We start from the raw sequence: 21,679 nt of genomic DNA, 5'->3' as shown, positions 1-21,679 counted from the left end.
AATTAGAGATCTGGAAAAGCATACACATTGGCTTCTAGTGGATTTGCAAACAAAAACTGCAAAAAATGTATCTCCTGTGAAGTGTTTTGCTCTCTCCAGAAATGTTTATAAGGACACATAATCAGAATGAGCCTGGGTTGCATATTTACCAAATGTGTAAATACAGTACCACAATCTCAAAAACTGCTTGCCAAATTTACATTTAACTAGCATGTTTCACATCAGCAGCCAAATTTGTCTTGTAGATGTTATTTTCTTCCACTTCTGGTTGGCCCACTCATATGCTATTCTAAGCACAAATTTCAGGTTTCTGTAGAACCCAAATGTCTAACAGTTGCAGCAGTGACTCAATGACTTTACCAGCTGCCAACTGGGTCATTTATTTGGAAGGCAGCCCTTCTGTTAGTAGAGGTGCCATGTTGTGGATTGTCATTTCTCCAATTCATGGCATAAGCAAATTATTTTGGCCATTATACAGTCTTTGCTACAACCCAGGCTTATTCTGATTACGTACCCCTATATACAATTCTGGAGAGAGCAAAATACATCCCAGGAGCTACTTTTTTTGCAGTTTTTGTTTTCGCCATTCCACCAAAGGCCACTGTGTACGCTTTTTCAGATCTCAAACTTATCTCGCAAATGCCATTCGCGCCTGCTGTTTTCCTGTAAATCCACCCGAGGCCGCTGTCGACTGACTGACTTACTGACTGAACAACTGACCGATACCCCCACCCTCCCTCTTACCTAAACTCAACCAATAGTGTTTTAAAAAGCACAGATGGGTTTAGGGAATTATTTACTTGTTTATATTATTTTTAACTGTTGTTTTTGTGTTACCTGCTTTCTGTAACCGTTCTTTACCAGATTTGAACCCTGTTGTTGCGGTCAACTTCGCTCTGCGTCTCAAGTCCGCCAACGTACATGTCAAGCTACTGGACAAACTGGTAACAGCGGAGAAGCCATCCATACAGAGATAAGCGGTCAGCTGGTAACTGAAAAAAAGAACGCCATCATACTACCTCGTAGCTTTCGTTTTAAAGATGAAATGCAGCCATACGTAGCTCTGTCTACATAATTCACAAACTCCAGAAATGTATGTGGGGCTACGCTTTCAGAATGAGCCTATGTTGCTTTGATAGTAGGTGTTCCTGTCATAACAATATTGGTGGGCTACGTAAAGGGTTATAGCTTTTTTTTGAGTTTCTGATCACAATGAAAGCAATTTATTTCAGGTAAAAATAAGACTTACTTCTGCATAGACAGGGAATCGGTTTTCTTGCTGCTAAAAATGGAACAATAATTGCAGCAATACATCATATCCTGAACAAGATGAACAATAATCAATGCAAAACACTCAATGTCTTTTCTCCTATTGGTAGACATCCCATTACGCCGCTTCTCATTAAATTTTTCTTAACTTTATCTCATCCCAGTCTCTCATATCTTCGGGAAATTGCCAACTCCCATTGGAAATGAATGAATTCAAATCCCTTCAGATCGTTGTCAGTGTGAACTTCTCTTTAGTTTTTCTCCAGTGCATGTGTGCGTTTGTCAAAGTGCGTTTTTCTCTCTATAAATCATGCCCTAGCCGCTCTGATTACAGAACATGGGGCGTGGGGCGAGTGGACTCCATGGAGCTTGTGTTCATCAACATGCGGCCGTGGCTACAGGGAACGCAACCGCTCCTGCAAGCCACCCCAGTTTGGAGGAAACCCCTGTGATGGTCCTGAGAAACAGACAAAATTCTGCAACATCGCTGTATGCCCAGGTGATCTTCGGGTCTTTAAATACAGACTGTCTCATACAGATTTAATGACTTCCATCAAGCAGCACAATTAAAGCCTAATGTGAGGCACTGTAGGAGCAGGGGATTGAAAGAAACCATTGTGAAGTTCCTAGCAAAAGATGGTGATTAATTGAGGCTTTAAATCACTATGGATTGGACTAAAGTTTAGCAACCCAAAGCTCGTCTTCCATTTCCCCCCGCAATATATCTTTCAGTAATGTGCCCTTATCACGCAAACCTCTCTTTTGTCTAATTTAAGCGCTAATGGCGCTTTGTATTTTCTATCCTCATTCAGAATATTTTTCAGTCTCTCATTCTAAGTCTTTTCCTCTGTAGTGGATGGCGTGTGGAACGAGTGGTCCAGTTGGAGTTCCTGTTCTTCAACATGTTCGAATGGAACAATGCAGCGCACTCGGGAGTGTAATGGGCCCTCGTATGGAGGCCTAGAGTGTCAGGGCGAGTGGCATGAGACACGGGACTGCTTCCTCAGAGAGTGTCCTGTGGATGGCCAATGGCAACTTTGGAGCACTTGGTCTGGTTGCACCAAAACATGTGGTGGAGGAAGTCAGCAGAGGCAGAGGGTGTGTTATGGTCCCTTTTTTGGAGGAGAGCAATGCCCGGGGGAGCGAGAGGAAGTAAGACGTTGCAATGAGAAGCGATGTCCAGGTAAGACAACCATGTTGTTGTAGTCTAAACTTATGGTAACACTATATTTTGATGGTCCATTTGAGTGTTAGTAGACTGTCTGCTTAATAGCTGCTGATACTGCTCCTTCAACAGACATTTAACTAACTATAAGAAGCTTTGCAAGTACATGTGAACTTACACTAACCCTAACCCCAACAGTCTACTTATAATCTTATGAGAATTAGTTGGCGGTAGATGCAATGTAACTTAAATTCAACAAACGGACCTTCAAAATAAGGTGTGACCAAACTTGTTCTCTACTATGGCTTGGTTCTTGTGAATGTTTGTGCTTTCTGACTTCTTTGGTTTTATGCAGAGCCACATGAAATCTGTGATGAGGAGAATTTCTCTAACGTAGTGTGGAAGAAAACACCTGCAGGGGACACAGCGGCTGTCCGCTGCCCACCAAATGCCGTAGGTAGGACATGACTCATGCAAACACAAACAAACCGGAATGACTTTCTAAGCAGTCATCAACCTCAAAGCTGTATTCAGACGATTTCAGGACCATGGACAGCTCCAGAAGCTTGGATTTAAGAAGGAAATCAACAAGACAGCATACAGTGTTTGAATCAATCTATAATTTTGCCTATCTCTCTGTTTATACATTTGGTTATCTGTTGTTCAGTTGGGCTATCTGTCTATTTATCTATCCGTCTGACTATCCATAAGTCAGTTTATGTTTAATAGATATGTAAAAATAGACATCTTGGCCAAAACCAGGCTTAATTTTGGCTGGGAATGAAAATCTAATAAGCGTCCAACAATATTCCAAAAATAGTCTTGTCATCAAATAGTCAAATCATATTAGACAGACTTCACATGCATAGTCATTCATGCTTGTCTATTTAATGACTAGTCTATTGTTTTTGTTGTGGTCATACGTGACCATTACACTCCCGTCTCGCATTTTTTGCAGCTCCTCGCAAATAAGCGTGACGTTTTTAAGATGTCAAGTTAAATGAATTTCAGTAGCAAGTAGGCATATGATGGCAACATGGTGAAGGAGGCACTTTTTAAAACTACTCCTGAGCACTCACTTTTGAGTTCGGTGTGAATGGCCTTGTTTTAGCCAAGACGTCTGTCTGTCTATCTATCTATCTATCTATCTATCTATCTATCTATCTATCTATCTATCTATCTATCTATCTATCTATCTATCTATCTATCTATCTATCTATCTATCTATCTATCTATCTATCTATCTATCTATCTATCTATCTATCTATCTATCTATCTATCTATCTATCTATCTATCTATCTATCTATATTTACAGTCTATATTCACAGTGTTTAACCAATCCTTGTTGTAGATCTGGTAATCATGTCTTATATCTGTGATGCAGGATTAATTCTACGGCGATGTTCATTAGACAGTGAGGGTATCGCATACTGGGAGAATCCAACATATATGAAGTGCGTCTCAAATGATTACAGAAGTATCCAAACACTTGTAAGTGACCTTTAAACGAACCCCAACTAGGCATAAACTAAGATTGTGTCTGCAAATCTCAGTTAATTTTTTAAAATTTTTATTCCAGACCAGAGATCACTTGTCCAAGGCTCAGCGAGGGCTTGTTGGAGATGGTGTTTCTGAAGTGATGACAAAGCTGAGAGTGACGTCAAGTGATGGAACGAGCTACAGCGGAGATCTTCTGGCTATCATAGATGTGCTAAAAAACATGACAGAGATATTTAGGAGGTCCTACTACAGCCCCAGTAATGCAGACATGAGGGTTAGTGTGGTGTTATGTGCTTATGTAAAGGTGCCATAGAATGAATATCTGGATTTACCTTGACATAATAAGAGTTCAGTATATATAAATGATATGAGCTTCAAAAAAACTTTGTTTCCTTGTCCTTGCGTGAGTGGAAAATCTTGGTGAAAAACTGGCAAATTGGAACGCACACTGACTCTTGCACTGACACTGATCCACACAAGATAATTAAGAAGCATGGCCCACGCTGCCTTTGATTGGCTAAAATGCTTCCTAATGAGATTGCAACAATGATAATTGGCCCCCTTATTATTGTTGATCTAAACTTGTATTTTACTTTCTATGTATGTGGAACACTTATTATTTATCTCTTCCCATCACGGCTTGTCGTCAGAATGACAATTTTGGGAAAGATGGATGATAAATTTATTTGTATTCTTATTATAAGTTTTTAATCTTATGCTAGAAGAGCTATAATGTCTCTTTAACTGATCTTTGTAAGTTTTACATGTTTTTTTTGCAATTTGCCACCTATGTGTGTATTGAGGCAATAAACACATGTAGACTGCTGAAAATAAGTGTTTAACGCATGTTTATGCATCGTGTCATATCACTCAGTGCTGACTCTATGTTTTCTAGAGTGAAGAGATGCCAGTAAACTTCAAAAACTCCTCTTTTTATGTGGAGGTTCCTGTCTCTATCTTCATATATGTTAAACTACAAAATACAACCCTAAATGCACCCTTAACTAAAGTATAATTATGATTTATATAGGCTATAGTTCATCCACAACACAAGTCATGAGCAAACTTTCATTTCTCTCACTCCTTCTAGCTAAAATAAACCTCTACATCAATCATATTCACAACTATTCCAAATCTGGTCAAAACCGAGCTTCATTCTGGGGTAATTCTTGTGATGATAAATGAGCATATAAAACCACTTCTGGAGAATTTTTTCTCTCACTAGAGAACACTTTAACATATTGAATCAGCACTCTATGGCCCCTTTAAAAAAATAAATACAAGTATTGGTCCTTACTGCTTCTAAATGTTTCCGAATGTTTTTTTGTTCACAGAATTTTGTGCAGTCTGTGAGTAACTTACTGATGGAGGAAAACAGGGACAGGTGGGAGGAAGCACAACTGGTGAGTCAGCCCTCAGTATCTTTCCGTCTCTCCTGTTCACTCATTCATTCATCCACTCACACGTTCATCACTCACTCATTCTCTCTTTATAAAGTTCACATCCTTTCACTCTCTTTCACTTAGTAATTACACGAGATTCAGCTGGTTTTAAAAGTGATTAATTGGCTAATTCTCCTCTCTCCACTGCACATCTTTCTTTCAGCTGTTTGTCTCCTGCTGTTTAGTTAGATCATTAGTTAGTTTACGATTTATGCCTTAACGCAAGCTTCAATTTACATTCTGAAGCAAGGATATCATTAAGCTTGTGCAGCAGCAAAACCACACGATTATCTGTGTTATTTTAATATTTTTCTTACAAAAATATTTAAAATGCACTTACGGTGAATAATGTTAAGCTCTGTTCTTCTTTCTTCCAGCTGGGACCCAATGTTAAGGAACTTTTTCGTCTAGTAGAGGACTTCGTGGACGTCATCAGCCTTCGCATGAAGGACTTCCAGGATACTTATGAGGTCACGGACAATCTAGGTCAGTTTCCTCTGACATTTATATTTCTCAAATGATGTCATAAGGAGCTACTTAAATAGATGGATATATGGGCAGGAAGCTACAAACCCAAGAAAGAACTAGACATTAGTATGAAACAAATTACAATAAAAAGTAATTAACCATCTGATGCATAGTGGCCTTTTCTGTGAAAAGGTCTTGAAAGCCCATTTGTAACAATTCAGGGTGTGATTTTATATGCAGATCTTCATAGATTATACGTTTGACCATTGTTCGTAGTTTCATAAATGACTCTTAGTCATTTTTGCAATTGTGGTTTTAATAATGATGAAGGATTAAAGGAACACTCCACATTTTTAGCAAAAAGGCTCATTTTACAAGTCACCTAGAGTAATCCAGTTGAGTTTTACCATTTTTGAATCCATTCAGTCGATCTTAAGGTCTGAGGGAGCACTTTTAGCTTAGCTTAGCATAAATCATTGAATCGGATTAGACCATTAGCATCTCAAAATTATTAGTATAATTTTCCTATTTAAAGCTTGACTCTTCTCTAGTTGTATACTAAGACTGACGGAAAATTAAAAGTTGCCATTTACTGGGTTGATATGGCTAGGAAGAGGTGACACAGTTTCTCAGTGATTAGCATTGTTGCCTCACCGCAAAAAAAGTCACTGGTTCAAGTCCCGGCTGGGTCAGTTGGGATTCGAACCAGCCCATGTCTGTGAGAAGTTTGCATGTTCTCCCCATGTTCGCATGGGTTTCCTCCGGGTGCTCCTGTTTATTCATTCATTAATTTCTTTTCAGCTTATCCAGCATATATTTTATGCAGCGGGTGCCCTTCCGGCCGCAACCCATCACTGGGAAACACCCATACACTCTCATTCACACACACAGAAACTACGGACAATTTAGCATACCCAATTCACCTAAAGCGTATGTGTTTGGACTTGGTGGGGGAAACCGAAGCACTCACATGAACATGGGGAGAACGTGCAAACTCCACACAGAAAAGCCAAGTGACCCAGCCAAGGCTCGAACCAGCGACATTCTTGCTGTGAGGCGACAGCGGTAACCACTGCGCCACCGCATCGCCTACTTAGCTTAGCATAAACCATTGAATCAGATTAGACCATTAGCATCTCGAGAATTATTATTATAAATTTCCTATTTAAAGCTTGACTCTTCTGTATGGTGTGCTAAATGATTTTTTTTTTTTGCTATTTTCTGGGTTGATATGGCTAGGAACTATGCTCTTCGTCAGAGTAATAATTAATGGACTTTGTTGCCATACCATGGCTGCAGCAGGTGCAATGACATTACTCACCACTGTCACCTAGAGGATATTTTCAGGCGCTGCGTAATGTATTTGTGCCTGCTTAAAATAGGAAAATTCTTCTTTTTTTTTGTACATTTTTTGGAGCGAGATGCTAATGATTTAATGTGATCCAATGATTTATGCTGACCTAAGCTAAAAGTGCCGGACCCATATATTGACTAAATAGTTTGAAAAATGGTAAACTGTTTAACTGTAGGTGACTTTGTAAAATGAGCCTATTTACAAAAAAACAGCTGAGTGTTCCTTCATGACCATCTGTCTGTCTTTTTACATGAGAAAAAGAAATCTGTAATAATTTACCCATTTTATATTTTTTATCCACAAATGGTAATACACAAGAATCCCTTTTAGGAATTCCGAGCTGTGAATGAGTCTGTCCCTAATATGCAGCTCACACAGACTTCCAAACATGTGGGCATTTCTATAGCTTCGAAATCACTCACGAAACCACGCACATCTCTCCAGCACAAAGAAGACTGTGGTTTTACTCAGCATTCAGGTTCATAAACACAGTGAGAAGATGAACCGCCGTGGTCATACGTTGTGGGCCGCAGCTGGCAGAGTTTAAAAGGGCACGTGTGGGGTGGCATCAGGTTCTGTTTACATCTGAATCACTGCGCTTTGATTCTCCCATAGTGCCAACACCTGTCCCACTGCAATGACCCATCAGTCCCACATAAAGCTTTAAGACACGGATATAATAGATGCGTACGTAACACCACGCATTCATCAAAAGATGGAAAATGCTGTACGTTCATTCTGTCATAGAAGTCTGTAGACTTTCCCTTCCATCCGTTCAGGGAAAGATCAAATCTGATCTGCAAGGTAAATCAAGGAATAATTCACCCAAAAAATTCAAATGTATCCATCATTTACTCACCTTCAGGTTGTTTCAGTCCTGTAGAAATGTCTGCTGCACATAAAGGAAGGTATTTGAAAGGTATTTTACTGTTGCCTGAGGGTAAGTAAATGGTGGAAGGATTTTTATTTAAGACTTTAAGACAACTTATTTCTGCTTCACACATTTTTGTTTAGTTTTTTAGTTGTAAAGAATTTTAAAGTATATCTCATTTAACAGCTTGTTAAAGGTGCACTAAAATGTTTCATTCTGGTTTAATGCCTGGGCTTTTTCTCTTTTTTAAAATATTTATTGTTTTTTAAATATATATATATATATATATATATATATATATATATATATATATATATATATATAAATATATATCAATATATTTTATTGTTTTAAATTAGTATAAGCGAATAAACAATAACAGAAAGAGTACAAAGGTCATTTCACAATACACAGAATGTTGGACACAACATAATACAATAGCATAAAAACAGCATAAGAAAAAATACATTAAATCTGTCCAAAATGCCATTATACAGTATCTTGATATCATTTAAGCCCAATTTCTTGTGAGACCTATTGGTTACTTTTTTGGTCACACTTTATTTTGATGGTCTATTTGTTGAATTTAAGTTACAATGCATCTACATGTCAACTAATTCTCATTAGATTTTAAGTAGACTGTTAGGTTGGGTTTAGGGTTAGGGTTAGTGTAAGTTGACATGTACTTGCAAAGTATCTTATAGTTAGTTAAATGTCTGTTGAAGGAGCAGTATCAACAGATATTAAGCAGACACACTCTCAGAAAAAAATGGTACAATGTAGTACCAAAGAAGGTACAAACCCTTATCAATGGGGCAGTACCTTTTTATGGAACAGAATTGTACCACTGCACCACTGATGTGATTTAAACTGTTCATCCATTTAGGTGGAAGTGACAAACTACAAAATGCACATGTTTATATCTGTTTTAAATCTCCTAAACTCGAATTTATTCTCCTAAATGCTAATTTTTGTTTTGGTGCCCACTAGCTTATAGGTATCCTAAAATCGAACAATACTGATACTAACATCTAAAAAACATTATTTTAATTTCATGGGAACTTCAAAATTATTTGGTTTGTTGACACGTCTGAAAATAAATGCAGAACCTTCTGCTTAAAACCATTCATATGTAAATTGTTACATTACGCTGAATGCAGTAACTTAAGCACAAATGGCTTTCTGAAAGATTTACACAGATTCCTGCATCAAGTTTCCTAAATAAATAAACGCAGGTCTTTTACTAGGATTGTAAATTTCTTCTGTGATTGAAATGTGGTGTTGCGAAGTGCTACATAGAATCTGGCTGGATGCAGGAGTTTGTCTGAAAGCATTGAGATCGCTGTTCATTGAATCAGGATATTGGTGCTGCTGTGGATCTTACCATTCCCTCTGGATTCTTCTTCCAGTGTTGAGCATTCACAAGCGGCCCGTGGCTGGAAATGCAGATATCACTTTCCCCATGAAGGGCTGGAGGGGGATGGTGGACTGGGCTCGCAGCTCTGAGGACAAAGTCAGAGTGGCCAAAAACATCCTGCTCACTGGAAAACCAGGTAGGAAACACATACAGTCAGACACAACTTCACACACATATGCTTGTAGGCACAAAGGCCTAATTGTACTGTAAGTACACATAATTCGTATTAATTCGTATTCATTGAGCTTTGGTGTATATATGGGAAACACAGGTTTAAATCTGGCATGCATTGTGTTAGACTAAGAGTTTTGATACGCTTTGATTTTGCTTTGTTTTTGTTTCAATTTGTTTTGTTTTGTTTTGCTTAGTTTTGCTTTGTTTCGCTTTGTTTTTGTTTCAATATGTTTTGTTTTGTTTTGCTTAGTTTTGCTTTTTCGCTTTGTTTTGTTTCACTTTGTTTTGTTTCATTTCACTTCATTTTGTTTTGTTTATTTCGCTTTGTTTTGTTTAGTTTCACTTTGTTTTGTCTCGCTTTGTTTCATTTTGTTTCGTTTTTTGTTTCGCTTTGTTTTGTTTAGCTTTGTTTCGTTTCGCTTTGATTTGCTTTGTTTGTTTGTTTTTTCGCTTTGTATTGTTTCGCTTTATTTTGTTTTGTTTCGCTTTGCTTTGTTTTCCTTCACTTTGTTGTTTTACTTTGTTTCATTTCATTTTGTTTTGCTTTGTTTTGTTTTGTTTTGTTTCGCTTTAGTTTTTTATGTTTCATTTTGCTTTGTTTTGTTTCACTTTGTTTTGTTTCATTTTGTTGTGTTTCATTTTGTTTTGTTCTGTTTCGCTTTGTTTTGTCTTTGTTTTTTATCGCTTTGTATTGTTTAACTTTATTTTGTTTTGCTTTTGTTATGTTGCACTTTGTTGTTTTTTGTTGTTTTTTGTTGTTTTTTGTTTTGTTTTGTTTTTTGTTTTGTTTCACTTTGTTTTGTTTTGCAAATCTCTGTTATTACATAAAATAATTAATAATTTGATTTCACAAAATTTTACAATTTAGTCCGTCTTGGTCACAGTTTACAATAAGGTTCCATTAGTTAAGGTTGCTGAATATATTTACTAACCTAAATGAAAAATAAACTAAAATTACAAATATTTTTTGTACAGCAGTAATTTATCATAGTTCAACATTTACTAATGCGTCTTTAAAATCTAAAGTTGTGCATAATAATATTATAAGTTAATGAACTATAATTTAATAAGAACTAACGATGAAGGACTTTATTTTCATTAACTAATGTTACCAAAGATTAAAAAGTATGTAATAAATGTGTTTTAATAGATTCTTTATGGTAGTAAATACGTAACTAACACAAACTAACAGAATCTTATTGTGAAGTATTACTTGCAACTTTTTAAAATGTATATTTATTTTTGGTTTATTTTTATTATTATTTTATTCATCTCAGTATGTCTTAATTTAACCAATACAATTTTATCAATGCAATTAAATAAAATATAAACTTAGATAATTTACATTTTAGAAACAGTAATAAACATTTACAATTTTTTATTATTTCTTTTGCATATACTGCTGCAAGATATTTGTATTGAGTTTCACATACTGACATACTTCACTTTGGCATTTTTAATTATTGTAATGTTTTACTTTTTTCCAATTTTCAAACTACATTGCATTTTTTACTGGATTTCCCTTTTATTTCTTTCTCTCTCCTCTGCCATTTTCTTTGACAAATTGCACAAAAGTCATTGTACAAGTCAGCAATGTTTATTGTTCATTTTGTCAGTTTATGATGTCCTGCGCTGAATTGTAGTAGGCTGTTCAGTGCTTGCCATGCCCACCGTTACAGGCCATTAAAAAAGCTCTTTCCCCCGTGACTATGCTAATAGAGGAGTTGCTACTTAATCAGGAGTCGGCAGGAGCCAATCAGGCGCAATTAGGTTTAATTCCTTTTCCCATTGGGAGATCTGTTGCCATGCCAGCAGCAGTGGATTGACAAGTCGTCAAGCGCTGAACATGCTGAGATGAGCTTTCATATTAAAGATGTATTAGAAAGAGGTAAATGAGAAAGGGCTTTGACAGACTCAAGCATGCAGGCAAATGCTCTCATTTACCAACTAAACCAAAGACTCATGTACTGATAGTGGATCTGCTGGTTTAGTTGTTTAAAACCAGTTGTTTCACTCAGACTAATGTCAAAGTCCCTTTAAAGCAAGTCATTTCACTCGGTGGCCATCTTTGAAATACCTCCAGGGCAGTATGCTTGGGTGTTCTGTCTGAATGGGTAATCATCAAATTCTCTAAAACTGCTTAAGCCAAGCTTACCATTGAATTTCATATTAGGAATCACTAATAAAATTAAACAACAACTGTGTCTTTAGTCTGCAGAAACTAACCCCTCCCCCGGAGAATCGTCAGTCTATAGCGATCGATGATTGGCTCCTGTACTAGAGGGCGGGCCTTATTTGCAATATATCAATAAATGATTGGCTCTTGAACTAGGAGCGGGGCTTTATTCACCATTTTGACCATTACACTTTTCCTTATTCAAAAAGATATGAGTGACATATCTTGTGTATTCTATAGTCTTTGTTAATTTAAAAAAAAAACTGGAGATAACTAACTAACTAACTAACTAACTAACTGACTAACTAACTAAATATCTAACTAACTAAGTAACTAACTAACTAACTAACTAGCTGACTAGCTCACACTAAAATGCTAGTCAAGCTAGTCAAGTCCACATGAATTAGAAGTTGCTAAGAGTTTTATTTTAGTATGTTGATGTATTTTCAACTGAAATGAAATATTGAGTAGGGGGGGGGGGGGTTTGCACCATTCCCTCTCAGCAAACTAAAGCTTTTAAATGACAACAACATAAAAAGATCGCCACTCCAAACACAGGAGCAAATGGTCAGACTTTTGAAAAAAGAAAATTCAGTGGATTAACTTGCATGGATTATTGTTTATATAAAGAGTACGATGTGCACAAGCCCAAATAACATTGGGATTTTTTATTTCACACAGATTTTAAATGTATTAAAGCCAAAATAGACACTGAAAAAAGCACTATTTAATTTGACATATAATATAAACTCCATCTATCTTGGCTATAAATGTGTATACATATATATATACATATACATATACATATACATATATATATATATATATATATATATATATATATATATATATATATATATATATATATATATATATATATATATATATATATATATATATATATATATATATATATGCTGTAGTCAACACTTGAAATGGAACACATTCTTTCATTAAAGTTGCCCTGAAACTATTAATCATCCATCCATCCTTCTTTTTGATACATATTACATATTACAGTTTCTTTGTAAATAGTGGTGAAATTAAATAGCAAAACAAGTGAAAATGGTTTCATAATAAAGCTTACATTTATTTTAGATGAACAAAAGTAATAATAAAACAATTTTTAATATTTTATTTTTTCCTTTCTATTCTTTACTTTTAGCATTCTGCAGTGCATTTTTCTAGTGTCTTGTGCATTTCTCTAGAACCCCATGTTGCACGAAAATGCCCCCTTGGGTCTCATCTGTTCCCTTTATTGTGGCTATGGCATATTAGTAGGGAAGGAGGGCTGGGCAAGCAAAATCTTCATTACATTCAATCATGAGTCTGTGCTCTTGCCCATGGGAGCTCAGCTGCAGGCCTGGAGCAGTGGACTCTGCCCGTTCTCTCTTTTTCTCTCTAGTCTGACACATGTTTGGCATGAGCTGCAGCAGTGTAACTTCAAGACTAGATGAACTGTGTGTGTGATTGTGTATACCTTGTATTCATCACGTTGTAAGAGACAAAATTTCTCCCAAAGTAAAGCAATATTAAAATAATTCTTGACCTTCATGGGATTTTTTTTTTTTTTTTATTTTTTTGGTCGCTAAGAAAAAAATGCCTTATAAATCACAAAGAATATACTCTTTAAAAAAACGTGAAACTGCACCGTGATGTTTAATAGTATTTCCCATAATATTTATTCTAATGGAGAACATCTCCTTAGTCAGGCTGAAATAAAAGTTGTTTTTTTTTTTTTTTTAGTTCTATTTTTAGGTCAATATTGTTAGCTCCCTTAAAATTGCCTAATTAACCTAGTCAAGCCTTTAATTGCAATCTTTTGTGCAAAAAAAAATATATTTTCTGCTATTTTGCTACTAAATTGCTATTTTAAAAACAAAATCCAAAAGAAAAAGATTAATACAAACTAAAGAAGACTCATTAAAATAAATATAAAAAATATAAAATAAAAAATCTGACTGTGCTGGGATTTTACAATTTTAAAAGGAAATATCAGCATATCTATGTTTTCTGGCATAAGCTGAGGTCTTTGCACATTTACAATACCCCCTGCTGAAAAAAACTCTCTCAGTGCTTGACCTCTAATTTAATAAATTTTATGAAGGATTGATGAACTTTATGAATTTTAAGAGGATTGATTTATTAATATTATATTTCAATAGCTGTTTAATTATTTATATATATATATATATATATATATATATATATATATATATATATATATATATATATATATATATATATATATATATATATATATATATATATATATATATAGTATAAACCCGTCCCTGCCAATGTCAAGTGCAAACCTACACCCTTGTGCATAGATATATACACTAGATATCGCACATGAACCCTGAGCATGCGTCAATAGCGCGGCCACATTTGTACAATACTCCCAGGACAAATGTCATTCAACTGCACTAGTCAAGACCTAAGCCAATGTGAAGATGCTGGATTTTAGAGCTGTGTGCGTGTGTATTAATAAATAAACAAAGAAAACAAAGCACTAAGGCAGAACATTTTATAAGCAAGATTTAGTTTTTTACGATTTTGTATGTTACAAACTGTTGTGCTAAAGCGCTAAACAAGCATTGATGATAATAGTCTCTTACTGCACTGACCATAAGGCAAAGTAGCATCAACTCAATAAATAGTAAACTTATGCTAGTGTTGTTGAATAAAATCAGCAAACAATGTAAATGAAATGTCACAACAAGGTGCTGCGGTGTTAGAAATGTGTATTATTGTCGGTTAAGTGAACGAGTCATTCACAACGGAGATTCATTCACAAACGAATCGCTTCCTCTGTTAGAATGAGAAGTGAAAGAAGGAAAGGGGGTGTGTTTCAGTACACGGATTAGTCAAATTAAACAGGGGAGGGAGGATGATACATTCCCATGCTAACAACACACACTCTTTGTCAGGAATGCCCATGCGGTCACTTATCCATCGATGTAGAAAAGCGATGTAAAATGCTAATTTTCGAAATGTAAAAAAATATTTGCATACTGACCACCTGGAAACTCCCCATCATAGATATATGTGAATATGTGTATATCTCTTTGGTTCTGGATGGCCAGTCCTCCACTGCACCTTGGTCCCACATTCATTTCAAAGGAGCGCTGCCCTGTACTAAAATGGCAGCTCTATCGACACATTCCTTTCAATACACAACAATAGCATAGGCGACATCTAATGTAAATATTATGGCTGATGTGCAGGTAAAGCGCGCTTGCTCCTGTGAACACAGCGTCGCCTCTGTTTAAAACATATATCTTGATTCACTCAACATTTCTACCGATTTGAATCGTATACATTGAATCGATTATCAACCGGCTCACAGTGAATCGTTACATCTCTACAAATTTATATGAAGTGTTGTATTGGCTTTCATTTAGCATATGTCTACACTAGGCCTATAAGTGTGTTTGATGAAGGTGTGTGTGAGCATATGTTAAATGATTCGTCATGTTCCTGACTCATATTCGGAGAAGCTTCAGGGTGAAAAAGGAAGTGACAGGATTCCACAGTCTCACCTACAGTTATATTACACTGCTCTAAATAAAGACTGTGCTGTATGTCTTCGTGACCTTTTTCTTTACAGCACTTCTTTTCTCCATCCTTTTGCTTTATGACTGCTTCACAGAAACGGGGGTGATATCTCTGGTAAATGTGTATGTGGTTGTGTTACAGAAGAAGATGACGCTTCAGCTTTTGTGACTGGGATCGTCCTGTACAGAAACTTAGGCAGTATTCTCTCGCTACAGAGGTGAGATTTGAGAAAACTTGAATCTTGTTGAGAGGTTAAATCTATATTCTCTCTCTATTGCTGTGCTCTTGGTTTTATATTTTATTTTAGTTAAAACAGAAAGCACACAAAGTAAGACTATTTGTCTTTTTGATAGTGTTTATTGCCCTAGAGCGCATATATGCTTTAGCTGTATATTTTTAGCATTATTTAAGCATAAATAAAAGGATTCGCATTGATAGTTCCATGAAATTATTGTCAAAAACTGTCTTTAGCAAACTGAATGAACAAAAAAAAGTTCTTATGACTGAAAAGTTCTTTGAAGAGCTCAAAATGTTAGAAAAATGTAAGAAAAGTGCATGCATATAACTGCACTAAAAGCAATAATGTATTGATCCATCCATGGTATTAATACCTGGCAACCCAAGTACAGCTGAATGAGTGAGTGAGGAAGTCACAAATGCAGAAGTTAAAGAGATAAAATTCTGTCATTGTTTACTCATCCTTGACTTATTTTTCGTTTCTGTTGAATACAAAAGAAGATATTTTGAAGAATGTTGGAAACTGGTAACCATTGATGAATACTATCAAAAGTAAATGTTTGGAAACTGGTAACCATACACAAAAACATTGACAAATACTATGGAAGTCAATGGTTACCAGTTTTCAAACATTGACTTCCATAGTATTTATCAATGGTTACCAGTTTTCAAACATTGACTTCCATAGTATATATCAATGGTTACCAGTTTTCAAACATTGACTTACATAGTATTTGCCAATAGTTACCAGTTTTCAAACATTGACTTTTATAGTATTTATCAATGGTTACCAGTTTTCAAACATTGACTTCCATAGTATTTATCAATGGTTACCAGTTTTCAAACATTGACTTTTATAGTATTTGTCAATTGTTACCAGTTTTCAAACATTGACTTACATAGTATTTGCCAATAGTTACCAGTTTTCAAACATTGACTTCCATTGTATTTGTCAATGGTTACCAGTTTTCAAACATTGACTTTTATAGTATTTATCAATGGTTACCAGTTTTCAAACATTGACATCTTAACATTGACTTACATAGTTTTTGTCAATGGTTACCCGTTTACAAACATTGACTTACATAGTATTTGTCAATGGTTACCCGTTTCCAAACGTTGACTTCCATAGTATTTATCAATGGTTACCAGTTTCCAAACATTGACTTCCATAGTATTTGTCAATGGTTACCAGTTTCCAAACATTGACTTCCATAGTATTTGTCAATGGTTACCAGTTTCCAAACATTGACTTCTATAGTATTTGTGAAAAGTTACCAGTTTCCAAACATTGACATCCTAACATTGACTTACATAGTATTTGTCAATGGTTACCCGTTTACAGACATTGACTTACATCGTATTTGTCAATGGTTACCAGTTTCCAAACATTAACTTCCATATTATTCATATTCAAATACTATGGAAGTCCATGTTTGGAAACTGGTAACCATTGACAAAAACATAGAATGGTCACTGGTTTCAACATTCTTCGAAATATCTTATTTTGTGTTCAACAGAACAAAAAAAAATCATACTGGTTGGGAACATGTAAAGGGTGAGTAAGTGATGACATGATTTTTATTTTGGAGTGAAATACCCCTTTTAAGGGGGTGTCACATTGGCACAGTGGCTAGCACGATCACCTCAAAGCAAGTAAGGTCGCTGGTTTGAGCCTCGGCTGGGTCAGTTGGCATTTCTATGTGGAGTTTGCATGTTCTCCCCATGTTCGCATGAGTTTTCTCTAGGTGCTCTGGTTTCCCCCACAGTCCAAAGACATACGCTATAGGTGAATTGAATAAGCTAAATTGGCCGTAGTGTATGTGTGTGAACGAGTGTGTATGGGTGTTTCACAGTGTTGGGTTGTTGCTGGAAGGGCATCCGTTGCGTAAAACATATGCTGAATAAGTGAATGAATAATTAAGAAAATGAATGAATAAATGTATCCCTTTTAACAGTGTTTGTCATTGTAGATTAATTGCATATTGCTATGACATTTTAATCTGACAAATTTCTAAGCAGCTACTGTAAATAAAATACAGTTTGATCACATTGTGAGAGTGTTATTCATATTCATAGCTTAAATTTAAAAGTTTATCATGCAATTGGCTAAATGACGGAATAATGCGGACAGAGTATAGAGCATTGAGAGAGCTCTCTGCTGAATTTGTTACTGGGATGTGTCAACCCTGCTTTCAAACGACATGACAGTGAGCAAATAACAAAACAGTATTTTTTGGCTCAACTATTCCTTCAAAGTTGTCTCGCATATAGAAAAAAGAATAACATAAACAACACAAAAGTATAAAAATACACTTTGTCTTGTATTCAGCCTTTCTGGAATGCTGAAAAATGTCTGAAAATAATAACATGTCTAAAGGAGCAGAAACGCTGGTTCTTTTTTTCATTGTTCTTTTTTTTTTTCTTAATCCAAACTGACTTTAACTTTTATTTTTCACTTTTTCTCATTTCCTGAATTATATAGTAACTTTGAAACTGATACCTAGTGACACTTTTTATTATTTTTTAGAAGCAATGTATGTATTAGTGGATAAATGAATGCATATACTGTATTAGCCAATGACATGTACATTTATGGCACCACCGAGTCTCATACAATATTTTTGACATGCTGAAAATGTTGGCTTCTCTGAAGGTCTTGACCTCCACTTTGCTGGTTGTTTTTTTCTCATTCTTTTCTGTATTTTTCGCAGAAATAGCACAGTGCTGAACTCCAAGGTGATCTCTGTGACAATCAAGCCCACTCCCAGCTCTCTCTCGAGTCCACTGGAGATTGAGTTCTCACACCTTTACAATGTAAGTCAGCCTGCCCTTTAAACCCATATGCTGCACCAAACAAGACATGTTTACAGTCTCATTTTTAGTAGCATTCAAAAACTGGAAAACGGACACTCTGACTGATTAAAATTGAATTCATATTTAAATGTATTGTTGTGGTTAGCACTGTCCCCTCACAGCAAGAACGTCACTGGTTCGAGCCCTGGCTGGGTCAGCTAGCATTTATGTGTGGAGTTTGCATGTTCTTCTCGTGTTCGCTTGGGTTTCATCCGGGTGCTCCGGTTTCCCCCACAGTCCAAAGACATGTGGTATAGATGAATTGAATAAACTTAATTGGCAATAGTGTATGTGTGCTGGAGTGTGTATGGACGTTTCTCAGTACTGTGTTGCAGCTGGAAAGGCATCCGCTGCGTAAAACATATGCTGGATAAGTTGGCAGTTCATGCCGCTGTGGACTAAGCCGGGACTAAGCCGAAGGAAAATAAATAAATGAATTAATTAATTAATGTATTGTTATATAACAATTCTTGGTATCGCTTTAGAATTAGGTCTTATTTGTTATAATTAATAAACGCATTAAACAAATTTACTTAATAATATTACATTTTGTTAGCTGTTTGTTCAAACTACTTATTTAAATAGAACTGAAACATCACAATTTTTTGAGTTATTCCGGGGACAACTGAATTGTTTTATGTTCAATCCACTTAAATTGGTAAAAACTAATAAGTTAACTTACTGTAATTTCTGTGTTGTCCCAACACAAATCCACCCAGTATTTTTTACAGTGTGAGTTTCTTTTTCTGTTGAAGACAAAATAAGTTGATTTAAAAATGTTAGAAACCTTTAACCAATATTTTACATAGCAGAAATAACAAATACTATAGTATAGAAGTTGATTGTCAAGGATTCACAACATTTTTCAAAATAACTTATTTTGTGTTCAACAGTAAAATCAAACTCAAAACAGGTTTGTGAGAAGGATGAATGCATTTTCAGTTTTGGATGAACTATGCTTTTATATTTCATCACTATGTTTATGTTCAGTAATGCAGTGAAACTTTGTTGGCAAATTCTTCATTTAGGGATTGTTTTATCTCTCTTTAGGATTATTATAAATTCTTAATTAAAACATTGATGCAAGTTTTAAGTTCTAAAGGTTTATTTTACAAAGTGTTTAGTTATTTAGCAGTAACCAATTTTTTTTTTTCAATCTTTATATGTATTTATTCATTTATTTATTTATTTGTATTTTTTGTAAGTTTAATTGATTGATTATACTTGTAATAATTTTTTTTCTATTGAATTTGTATTTATGTGTAATGTTTTTTGTGTGTGTAATTGTGTAATGTTTTTTAATATATATCTCTGTCTCTCACCAAGCTCTATTTTTACAAAAAGGTTTGTTCAAAGTTAAAGGAATAGTTCACCCAAAAATGAAAATTATGTCCTCATTTATTCATTTGTTCCAAATCTGTTTGTCTTCCTTTCTTCTGCTGAACAGAAAATATATTTTAAAGAAATTTGGAAACCTGTAACCATTAACTTCCATAATATTTGTTATCCTACTATGGAAGTCAATGATTACAGGTTTTCAGCGTTCAACAAAAGAAAGAAACTGATAAAGGTTTGGAAACACTTGTGGGTGAGTAAATAGTGAGTAAACTTTCATTTTAGGTTGAACTATCACTATATTGAACTAATCCAAGGCTCTAGCTTTTTTGTGAAATAATGAAATAAAAACAATATGTGTGTTTGTGTTTGAATACAGTTTTTATAGAAAAATTACCCTGCCGTAAATTACGTTGCCATCACACAAAGCATAAAAAACACCAGGCTCACTTCAAGGCTGATTCTTATGATCAGATCTTTATTCTAGGAAATAAAATAAAAAAATAAGTTTAAAGAATTTTCATATTCTAAAATTCCTGGAGTTGAAAAGTGCCACTAACTGAATAATAACCCATACATATTCCCAATGCAAAATCACAAGGTCACATCGTTCTCTTCCTCTCGCCCCTTTTCTCTCTCAACAGGGAACCACAAACCAAACCTGCATTTCCTGGGATGAAAACGACAGGTGAGAAGGCGTTTATTGATTTAAATCTGCTTGTTTTGCGGCGTGCTCAGAATCTTCATTCTCGCAGTAGGGTGTATTTTGCGAGCATGTGTTGATAAAGGGTTAGTGACAGCGTGCTGTAAACGAGGGTGACATGGGAAGGTTGAATGGTGCTGATAGCTGTTTTGATCTTCAGTTGACCCAGCACTGACTCCACTTTGACACTGCATGATGGTGAACGCCTCGCTTCTTCTGTGCTGTACACACATCAGCTACAATAACGGAAAACACATTTCCATTTATGCAGAGAAACAAGACGAGAAAGCAGGCCACAGTGGAAACTGAGTTAGAAAGAGGAGAGAGTCTGCATTACATGCCAATGCAATCTTAAGGCAATTCGTAATTGTTTGATTTGGTGGCTAATTTGTACAATCTCAATCGTTCATTTTAGTATGATTCATCCCCCAATGAGAGGTATAGGGTCTCCTTTTAAAAATCGTATATTTTCATATGGGGCGTTACGGTGGCGCAGTGGGTAGCACAATCGCCTCACAGCAAGAAGGTCGCTGGTTCAAGCACAGGCTGGGCCAGTTGGCATTTCTGTGTGGAGTTTGCATATTCTCCCTGTGTTTTCTCTGGTTTCCCTCACAGTCCAAATACATGCTGTATAGGTGAATTGAATAAGCTAAATTGGCCATAGTGTATGTGTGAAAGAGTGTGTATGGGTGTTTCCCAGTGTTGAGTTTCAGCTGGAAGGACATCCGTTGCATAAAACACATGCTGGATAAATTGGTGGTTCAATCCGCTGTGGCGACCCCTGATTAATAAAGCCGAAAAGAAAATAAATGAATATTTTGATATGAATGAAATTGTATGATTCAGTACAAATTATTGGCACTTTTCTGACAATACAATGAGGCAAAGCAACCGGGGGGCCGGGGAGGGGGGCATACGTTCCCCTCACTTTTTTTTTTAGACAGACCATTTAGAAACAGGTGATTAATACTGTAGATAAATGAATGTGAAATGTTGGATCTCATTCAGCTGTCCTCCCCACTATTAAAATGTCCACTACGCCCCTGCAATACTTACTGTACTATATGGATATGTTTAGATGTCAACGATATACCAAAAATGTTTTTAATTTGCATATTTGAAAAGTTTTGTATATAGACAGCCATCATTG

The 21,679-nt window shown here is 35.6% G+C and overlaps 1 protein-coding gene across 4 annotated transcripts in view; it reads left to right on the top strand.

Moving 5' to 3' along the window:
* adgrb1a (adhesion G protein-coupled receptor B1a) overlaps positions 1-21,679 on the top strand; it is an 85,450-nt gene that overhangs the window by 4,750 nt on the left and 59,021 nt on the right. For all 4 annotated transcript variants that reach the window (XM_056474930.1, XM_056474928.1, XM_056474927.1 and 1 more), the window contains 11 exons: positions 1,604-1,768; positions 2,123-2,452; positions 2,790-2,891; positions 3,820-3,926; positions 4,015-4,209; positions 5,270-5,338; positions 5,755-5,863; positions 9,480-9,623; positions 15,540-15,615; positions 18,350-18,452; positions 20,471-20,514. In XM_056474930.1, coding sequence (XP_056330905.1) covers positions 1,604-1,768; positions 2,123-2,452; positions 2,790-2,891; positions 3,820-3,926; positions 4,015-4,209; positions 5,270-5,338; positions 5,755-5,863; positions 9,480-9,623; positions 15,540-15,615; positions 18,350-18,452; positions 20,471-20,514 — 1,444 coding nt within the window. The remainder of the gene's footprint in view (positions 1-1,603; positions 1,769-2,122; positions 2,453-2,789; positions 2,892-3,819; positions 3,927-4,014; positions 4,210-5,269; positions 5,339-5,754; positions 5,864-9,479; positions 9,624-15,539; positions 15,616-18,349; positions 18,453-20,470; positions 20,515-21,679) is intronic.

Source organism: Danio aesculapii, chromosome 16 (genome assembly GCF_903798145.1).
Source record: "Danio aesculapii chromosome 16, fDanAes4.1, whole genome shotgun sequence".
Lineage (NCBI taxonomy): Eukaryota > Metazoa > Chordata > Actinopteri > Cypriniformes > Danionidae > Danio > Danio aesculapii.
Note: the sequence above shows the minus strand (reverse complement) of the source record. Positions and strands in the feature narration are given on the sequence as shown.